General features: G+C 37.7%; 1 protein-coding gene across 1 annotated transcript in view; it reads left to right on the forward strand.

Annotated features, from left to right (window-relative positions):
- HSD17B11 (hydroxysteroid 17-beta dehydrogenase 11) overlaps nucleotides 1-7,294 on the forward strand; it is a 34,049-nt gene extending 26,755 nt beyond the window's left edge. Inside the window, exons 6-7 of the mRNA XM_047856660.1 lie at nucleotides 1,265-1,381; nucleotides 6,441-7,294. Of these exons, the coding sequence (XP_047712616.1) occupies nucleotides 1,265-1,381; nucleotides 6,441-6,531 (208 nt within the window). The 3' untranslated portion in view covers nucleotides 6,532-7,294. The remainder of the gene's footprint in view (nucleotides 1-1,264; nucleotides 1,382-6,440) is intronic.
- The last annotated feature ends 2,922 nt before the right edge of the window (nucleotides 7,295-10,216 follow it).

Genomic DNA, 10,216 nt, shown 5'->3' on the forward strand with positions numbered 1-10,216 from the left:
CCGCGTCGGGCTCTGGGCTGATGGCTCAGAGCCTGGAGCCTGTTTCCGATTCTGTGTCTCCCTCTCTCTCTGCCCCTCGCCTGTTCATGCTCTGTCTCTCTCTGTCCCAAAAATAAATAAACGTTGAAAAATAAATAAATAAAAAACTGACAACCAATTCTTGTGTAACACCCATCCTTTTTTTTTTAAGTTTATTTATTTATTTTGAGAGAGAGAGAGAGAGAGCACAATCAGGGAAGGGGCAGAAAGAGACAGATAGAAAGAGAATCCCAAGTAGGCTCCACACTGCAAGCACAGAGCCTGATGTGGGCGTTGAACTCACAAACGTGAGATCAGGACCGGAGCCAAAACCAAGAGTCAGACACTCAATCGACTGAGCCACCCAGAAGCCCCCCCACCTTTTTAAATTTTTATTTGTTTATTTTCAGACAGAGAAAGCAAATGCAGGGGAGGAGCAGAGAGAAAGGGAGAGAGAGAATCCCAAGCAGGCGTCACACTGTCAGTGCAGAGCCTGACACAGGGCTCGAACTCACGAAACCACGAAATCACAACCTGAGCTGAAACCAAGAGTCAGACACTTAACCGACTGAGCGACCCAGGCACCCCTTGTGTAACACCATTCTAAGTGCACATGTTCTAACAAAGGCCACTCTTTAGGGACCACATAGTGCATATGCCAGGGTGTTTAGACAGTAAAGATCCAACATGGAACTAAGTAACAAAGCTGAAAATTAAATCAAGAGCTAGTAAATATAAGGGTTCCATATGGAGATCAAGGACCTTGAGCTGAGCACACTTTTGTATTTTAATTTTCTCTGACACTTTAGAAATTGTTAACTAAGAGTCTTAGTGTGTAATAAAACTTGTGTAATGGTATTTGACTTTTTCCCCAAGACTTCTAAAGATTTAGAAGTGAATTTGTCCGTCTTAATCTAGCTGATTTATTTTTGAGTCCTGGCTCCTTCTATAATTCTTATTTGCAAAATAGGGACTGTCGTGTCTCCTTCACAGGCTGTTGTAAAACTTCAGTGAGATGTCCTCTGTAAGAGTGTTTAGCACAATGTGCAGTACATGATAAGCGCTAAATAAATGGTTGTTACTATTAATGCTAAAGCAGCTGCTATTTTTGAGCACTAATAATGGATCAGATGCTACAAAGTCCTTTACGTTATGAGTCCTGTGGTAATTTATCATTTGTTTAGCACCAAACTAAAGCTAAAGTTTCAGGAAATGTTTTGTTGCTAAAGACTGCTTCTGATTTCAGTTTGGGACCCATTCTGGAACCTGAGGAAGTGGTAGACAAGCTGATGGATGGGATCCTGACTGAACAGAAAATGATTTTTATTCCATCTTCTATATCCTTATTAACAGTACTGGAAAGGTAAGTGACAGTTATGTCTATCAGCATTATAAACAAAGATTTATGTGCTATATATTTTCACTCAGATTTAAAATCAGACATTTGATAAAGTACAATTAAATGGAATTAAAGTAATAAAAATGATAGGCTTAAATAATCCCTCAGTGTGTTTTTTTTTTAAGTTTATTTTTTAAAGAGAGTGGGAACGGGGGAGGGGGCAGAGAGCGAGGGAGAGAATCTGAAGCAGGCTCTGCACAGCCAGTGCAGAGCTGGATGTGGGGCTCCAGCTCACGAAACTGTGAGATCATGACCTGAGCCAAAACCAAGAGCCAGATGCTTAATCAACTGAGCTATCTGAACCCCAGTCCCTCAGTTTTTAAAACCACATTTGTTAATCCTTGAAGCAAAGTTTATACAGCAGTTGGGTAAATGAACTGAATAATTTCCACAAGTTTTAAAGTTTGGTTTGTTTTTTTTTTTAGAGAAGTGTGTATATTTCTAGAAGTCTTGTCTCATAAATGAATGACTATAAAGAAGAATAGGTGTTTTTTTGTTTCTTTAAAAAAACATTTTTTTTAATGTTTATTTTTGAGAGAGAGAGACAGAGAGACAGAGCTCAAGCAGGGGAGGGGCAGAGAGAGGGAGACACAGAATCTGAAGCAGGCTCCAGGCTCTGAGCTGTCAGCACAGAGCCAAACAGCGGGGCTCAAACTCATTAGCCCTGAGATTATGACCTGAGCCAGAGTCCAACATTGAACTGACTGAGCCACCCAGGCACCCCAAAGAAGGATAGTTTTTTAAGCATTGTTACATAATAGAATCATAGGACAACCATATTAGAGATTTAGGTTTTAAATATTCATTTAAATATACAACAGATAATCATTGAGCTCTTGTTTTGTACAAATCATACCGAACCATAGAAATTGTTAAATAATCTTTTACAACTTTAAAGATCCTTGAGCCTTGCTACTTCCATGGACCAGCAACATCAGCACCACCTAGGAGTTTGTTAGAAATACAGACTCTCAAAAAAAAATGAAAAAGAAAAAAAGAAAGAAAGAAAGAAAGAAAAGAAAGAAAAGGAAGAAAAGAAAGAAAGAAATACAGACTCTCTTGGTGTCATGAACTAGAATTTGCATTCTAGTAAGATCTGCCATGTAGTTGATTTGAATACATATTCAAATTTGAGAAGTACTGCTTTAGAGCAGTAGCTCTCAGCTTTGGTCACATTGGAATTCGCTTAGGAGTTTTCAAAATACTAACGCCTGAGACCTACTCCCCAAGACTGATGTCATTGGTCTGGAGTGTGGTCTGGAGTGTGGTCTGGTCTCTGAGAGATACAACTTCCCCAGTAATTCTGATGTACAGCCAACATTGGAAACCACTGGTTTAACCACCTTCCTCATAACACATTGCCTCATTATTCATATGTTAACACTGTGTGACAGTGAGGCTGATCCAGGTAGTGAGGGGAAGGTGAAGAGATGGCTTAGGTTAAAGGAAGAGAGGGGGGGAGGAAGGAAGGGAGGAAAGAGAGAAGAGAGAGGAAGGAAGGGAGGAAGCCTCTTGATCTTTGTCCCTACAGTCAGGCTTCTGCAACATGGTGGGGCATCAGGATCACTTAGGAAGATAATTTTAAAAATATAGATTCTTGGATGTCATCCCTAGAGGCTTTAATATTGGATGTTTTGGTTGGGACCCAGACATCTGTATTTTAACAGGCAACTGCCACAGGCAGTTGGTTGAAAGATCATACTTTGAGAATTACTGACCTAGGAACTGAAAACATTTCAAGAGATCAAAAGCATACACGACACATGTCAGGCTTTTTAGCCCCTTCTACAAGGAATTATGGTTGAACATACCTTAGAGGTTTAGATAATGAAACTCAAGGAGATCACCAAGGATCTCCTTGGTGAGTAACTAAGTTAAAACCTGTGAAGTGTTGAGCGTTTTGCTTGTTACATTTCATAAGTAAGCACTCAGTGATTACAGTCCTTTAGAATGTAAGTCTATGAGGGAAGGAAATTTGCCTGTTTTTCATCACTGTATGTAGCCCCTGTACTTTGGAGAGTTGATGCACACATAGGGGGCACCAAAATGTTTGTTGATTGAATAAATTAATTCTATTTCCTAGACCTTTAGCATAGAGGCACAAAGTTTGTGCTCTGGGGTTAGATGAAGCTGTGTTTGTGACTTGCTCACACACGAACACAGATGAGTTGTTTATTTTTATTTATTTATTTATTTTCATATATGAAATTTATTGTCAAATTGGTTTCCATACAACACCCAGTGCTCATCCCAAAAGATGCCCTCTTCAATACCCATCACCTCCCCTCCTCTCCACTCCACCCCCCATCAACCCTCAGTTTGTTCTCAGTTTTTAAGAGTCTCTTATGCTTTGGCTCTCTCCCACTCTAACCTCTTTTTTTTTTCTTCCCCTCCCCCATGGGTTTCTGTTAAGTTTCTCAGGATCCACATAAGAGTGAAAACATATGGTATCTGTCTTTCTCTGTATGGCTTATTTCACTTAGCATCACACTCTCCAGTTCCATCCACATTGCCACAAAAGGCCATATTTCATTCTTGCTCATTGCCACGTAGTACTCCATTGTGTATATAAACCACAATTTCTTTATCCATTAGATGAGTTGTTTAATTTCTTTGAAGCTGTGTTGTCATCTGTCACATGGAGACAGTAAGGCTTTATAGGACTGTGAGGAATAAATAAAATGATGCATTTGGAGTATTCAATAAAAGTTATATACAACTGTTATTATTATAATTAACACTATTATTTTCATTGCCCTGATTTTTCTCTGACTGTGAATGTTGAGTGCTCAATTGCCAAGCTTTATTTTAATGCCATCTGGTCAGATGTCTGTATATACAGTTGACCCTGAACAACATGGGTTTGAACTTTAGGGGTCCACTTATAGGTGGATTTTTTTTATAAGTACAGTACAGTATTATAAGTGTATTTTCTCCTATGATTTCCTTAATAACATTTCCTTTACCCTGATTTACTTTATTATAAAAATATAGTATAGAATACAAATAACATATAAAGCATGTGCTAAATGACTGTTTATGTTATCAGGAAGGCTTCCAGTCAACAGTAGACTATTAGTAGTTAAGTTTTGGGGGAGTCAAAAGATACATGTGTGTTGTTCAAGGGTCAACTATAGTTACACTGTTTCATATATTCTGTTTAGATCCCCTCAGACTCATTGGATTGTGACAAGTTCCTCAATATTCTTAAATACAGGCATACCTCATTCTATTGCCTTTTACTGTACTCTCAGATGTATTTCTAACAAATTGAAGGTTTGTGATAATCCTACAACAGGCAAGTCTACCAGCATCATTTTTGCAACACCATTTTCTGACTTCATGTCTCTGTGTCACTCGCAATATTTCAGACTTTTTCAAGATTATATTTGTTACAGTGATCTGTGATCAGTGATTTCAACTTGCTGAAAGCTCAGATGATGGTTAGTGCTTTTTAGCAATAAAGTATTTTTTAATTAAGGTGTATAAAATTGTTTTAGACATAATGCTATTGCACCTTAATAGACCACAGTATAGTGTAAACGTCATTTTTATATACACTAGAAAACCAAAAAATTCATTTGACTCGCTTTATTGTGATATTCGCTTTATTGCTGTATTTTGGAACAAGATCTGCAATATCTCCGAGGTATGCCTATATAGGGTGGGAAGAAAAATTTGGACCTACCATGTATCCATCATGCACAAAATAGAATATTTAAAGTATTTTATATTAACACATTGATTTTTCACAAGAACAGCGTGGAGTAGGTGTTGTTTCCATTTTCATGTGAGGAGTTTAAACTCAAAAGTTAAATAATTTGTTCAGCATTATGCTCAAAACCAAGTTCATTCTCTGCATTTTCATTTAGCAGTTCTGTTTCTTTAGTCTCTTAGTGGAGCATTTGAGCAATATTTTGGATTACAAGTGTAAAAGTAGTTCCTATTCTCACTTCCTTCCCAGTGTGATGTTTCTTGTTTCAAAAGTCTTTAACATCTCAGCTCTTCAGTTCTACACACCTCTTCTCCGGATCTTCTGAAAAATACAGGAGCATATTTATTTCAAAAACTAAATATTTCAAGTGACTCCTACCCTAAAAGGTGGTTAAACCTCCTTCCTTTCCCTTTTGAAACCAAAATGGATTTAATTGAAAAGAACATATAGTAGTGACTCAGAGTTAAAGTTCTTAATCTTGTTTAAGATGATACATGATGAAGGATACACCCATACTGGCAGATTATAGATGTATATTATCTCTACTGATTATGAAACTGCTGATGACAAGAAGTTGCTATTAATATGGTACTGCTTTCCTTCTAATTGTTAAATTAGCTGTCACAGCAGCACGTACATTCACTAGAAAATAGTCCAGAGAAGTAAGAGACAAATCATATCTTCAGTTTTCAGACAAGGCTTGTTTGCACATATTTATCCAAGGCTTGGAAGCCTCCACCCTAAAGGTATTTCCATAACCAGCTGTGGATGAGAAAACAGCATTATAATGGGGGACTTTAGAAATATTCATTATTGGGGTGCCTGGCTGGCTCAGTCAGTAGAGCATATGACTCTTGATCTCAGAGTCATAAGTATAAGCCCCACATTGGGCATGAAGCCTACAAAAAAAAAAAAAAAAAAAAAGTATGTTCATTATTAGGTGGGGACTAGGGCAATGGGGCTAAACTCTGGTTTTTTAAGAAATATCCAAAAAATTTCCTTATTCGTAAATGAAGAAGAGAAAGAAAAAAGAGAGAGAGAGAGAGAGGAAGCCCAACACAATAGTTTCTGTCTTTTATGTGCCTGTTCCACTTTACTCTCATTTTATCACAGGGCTCCCTGACTGTATTCCAGTATGATTTCTACATTGCATATAGCTGCCTGATCATAGAACATATATTAAAAAGTTATTTCTCTCATGCAAAAAAAAAAGATGATACATGATAGACATAAGTATTTTAAAAGAATATATTTTACAAGTGCATTTAATATTAATTTCATAATTATTTTCATGTATCTTTTTTTTAGGATCCTTCCTGAGCGTTTCCTGGCATATTTAAAACGAAAGATCGATATTAGGTTTGATGCAGTTGTTGGATATAAAACTAAAGGACAATAAGTTCTACATGGGCTGCATTCTACATTTAGTTGATGTAAATATATACCTTAAAAATGCCTGCTTTCCAAAACATCATTATATTTAAGTAACATAACTTAAATTCTTCTTCATACGTTAGCCATAGATAAATAAAACTGATTTAGCAGGTCTCAGTGGGTTTCATCTAATACTCACCAGAATTTTAACGTTTAGACTTCTGCTTTTCCTAATTATCTTTTTTTCTTCAGTATCCTCTTTTGAGGCCCTGGCAGTGCACATTTATTACCACCTCTCCTCTAGCTGAAAGCTAATTTCGTATAATACAAAGAGGGGAATATCTTAGGAATTGACCTCACAGAAAATGGAGAAAAGGAACAAAAATAATTTTATAATAATTTCTAAGAGTTTGTGGCTTGTGAAGGCTTTGCAAAATTTGTATTATAAATATGTAAGATATAGTGGTATTTCTAATTTCACTTAAGTTTTATATAATTCACGTGTTTCCTTTTCTATTCTCCATAAAAACAGAAACTTCAGGCTCTCTAAATTTAATGAAGAACTGTATCTAATGGCATTTCACAGTGAGTTTCATGTGATGTAAGAAATACTGCTCAAACATTTCATCCTGCACATTACCACACTGTTTCATTTCAAAGCCAAACATTTCAGCTCAAGGAAACTAGAGATGGACACATCTTGCAGGTATGGAAGCACCATTGGGATTTGAGGCAGAGAATTAAGAGAGTGTACCCATAGTGGCAACAATAAACAAATCAAACTTAAACTTTTGTCTCTGTCTTTTTGTCTTGAAAAGAAAGCTTGATTTATCCTTCAAATTAAAGGAAAATGCATTATATAATCAAAGGTCTTTTTTTGTTTTTTTAATATCTGGAAATTTCTTGGATGCAAGTGAGGCTCAGTGAGATGAGAATATGAATTGAAAAAATATTCAGGTTTGTTGGATTTCTATTGAAGAAAAATATTTCCAAGACTGTGTTAATATACACAAAGTAAAGAACTTTGATCCTTCCATCAGAAGGTTCATACTTAGAAAACATATAACTCAGAATCACTGACCCTGGTGAAATGTAGGTAAATGAGTCACATTTAGGTACAGAAATTTCATGGTAAAAGATCTTGATTCTGTTTCTAAACAGAAACATACTTACTTATTTTTACTTTTTTAACTTTTAAAAAAAGTTTATTTATTTTGAGAGAGAGAAAGAGAGCAGGGGAGGGGCAGAGAGGGAGAGAGAGAATCCGAAGCAGGCTCTGCATCGCCAGCACAAAGTCCGACGCGAGGCTCGAACTCACGAACCATGAGATCATGACTTGAGCCAAAATCAAAAGTCAGACACCTAACTGACTGAGTCCCCAAGGCTCCCCAAAACTTATATTTATTTAATATGTGTCTGGTACTTTCCTAAACAGTTGGCTTATTGAACAATTAAGTTATGTCATCAGTGCCACTGCAGATGATAAGGATCATAAGATAATCAGCTTAAGGAAGGTTATACTGTAGATTCTATAATATATGAAAATGTTTCACAGCAGGTATTCCTGCAATAATGTTCTCCCTGCCCATCAACTACCTTCTAATACAGAGAATCCAAATACAATTGCTGTCAGACTACATTCTACATTCAGTTGATGTAAATACATATCTGAGTCAAAAATGCCTCCTTCAAAAACATTGTCACATTTAAATAACATAACTTAGATTCTTCTCCAACATTAGCCATGCTCTGGTAGCACTCTACTGGAGTACCTGTGAATAACCACAGAATTTATAGATTTACCTAAACCCTGTCCTGTTAGGTGAGAGTGACATTAGAAGGTTGGAGAGTCTCTTCCAGTCAGCTTGGGACTCATTTTGAAATACATGTAGTGTTTATTATTTTGATTAAGTTATACCTGCTCCAGCTTGCCAAGAATAATGAAGTAGGTGAGGAGGAAACACAGTGAAACTTCAGTAAGGTGACTGAGGCCCCAAGATTACTGATGACTTTCCTCTTTTCACAATAAACATGTTTACCTCTTTTTTTAAATTTGTTGTTAGTATTTATTTATTTTTGACAGAGAGAGAGAGCCAGAGCATGGGTGGGGGAGGGGCAGAGACAGAGGGAGACCCAGAATTCGAAGCAGGCTCTAGGCTCTGAGCTGTCAGCACAGAGCCCGACGTGGGGCCCGAACTCACGGACTGCGAGATCATGACCTGAGCTGAAGTCGGACCCTCAACCGACTGAGCCACCCAGGCACCCCAAAACATGTTTACCTCTTAACACACTTGTCTGAAATTAACACTTGGAAGGATTCTGGCATTAACCATTAAGAGAAATAAGTACTACTTCTTGGATAGTACACTGACAGAATGGTAATCAGTCCTTTTCATGAATGTTAACCATATGCTAGGCACACTTGGCCATTTAATCTTCCAGCAATTCCGTGTAGTAGGCGTCGAAGGCATTGCTGAAATTCCTGTAACAAGCAGTAACTCAGAACCTTAGAGGCTGACGCCCTAACTCCGTTGAAAGGTTAATGAATGCTGTAGGAGTTCTAGGTTTTTGTTCTCTACCTCCCCCCTCCTTTTCTTTTTTTTTTTTTTGTTTTTTTGTTGTTGCTGTTAAAAAAAAGCTTGTTCTGATTCACTAACATCAGGCAATTACTGCTTTGACTCTAAGTCTGAAAGCTTTTAACCGTTATTTGAATGAATGAATTCTAACTCTGAACCCACGTCCTAACAGTTTAGTGGGAAAACTCATCTCAACCACCAATAGGGCCACTTCTGAGAGTCACACCAAAATCAAAGAGGCTTACATTGCCTTGGGGTAAACAGGAAAGACTTCTCTGTCAACTATCATGGTCCTCTGTGGTCCTAATATAGGACCTTGATAACAGACGGCTCTCTTTTGTGGGGTACAGAAATCCTGACTGTTGGTAAGGAACTAACACTCCCTGGACACACCATAAAGTCTTCCTGAGCCCTTGCTATCACCCTGGAGCCCTGCCATGGGACAACTAGGACTCACTAGCCTCTCCTATTCCCTTTGAGAATATTCCCATTCTTGCCTTCAGAAGAACTCTTCCCTGTCCCTGTCCCCAAGCTACCATTCTCATGCCAGAAATCTATTCTTTTTAATGGAAATAAGGATTAGAAAGACTAAGGAATCAAGCCAAGGAAAAGGGTTAAAATTGACCCTTAGTAGGTTGTCAACATCAACTTGGCTAGCAAGTAAATAGCTAATGAGGATTTTACTGTGGGGGAGGGGAGCAATTATTAAGAGCCTCCTCTCCCAGGCTGGGCAATAGACTTACTCCCTTGAAGAATTCTGGGTGGTAGACATCATTATTCCCATTTCATAGATGAGGTAACCCAAAGGCATTCACCAAACTTACCTGAAATCACACTGCTACTCAGAGGTCAAGCTGAGGATTTGAGCCCAAGTTTGCTGACTCATTATCCTACAACCTCAGTGGAATTCCTGGATAGTTGAACCATCACCCTAAGCCCCCTCTGCTTCCTTTTACTCAAGCTCCCCTTGGTATTCAGACAATATTCCATAATTAGCCAATGAAAATCTCCAATGGGAATTGAAGCTGTTTCAGCTAGGAATTATTTTAAGGTAGAATGAAATCCTAAATCCTAGTTGCTCAAGTATTCTACCTAAAAAAACAAAAAAACAAAAAAACCTAGCCTGGACTGACC

This window comes from Prionailurus viverrinus, chromosome B1 (assembly GCF_022837055.1).
Source record: "Prionailurus viverrinus isolate Anna chromosome B1, UM_Priviv_1.0, whole genome shotgun sequence".
In the NCBI taxonomy this organism is placed as follows: Eukaryota; Metazoa; Chordata; class Mammalia; order Carnivora; family Felidae; genus Prionailurus; species Prionailurus viverrinus.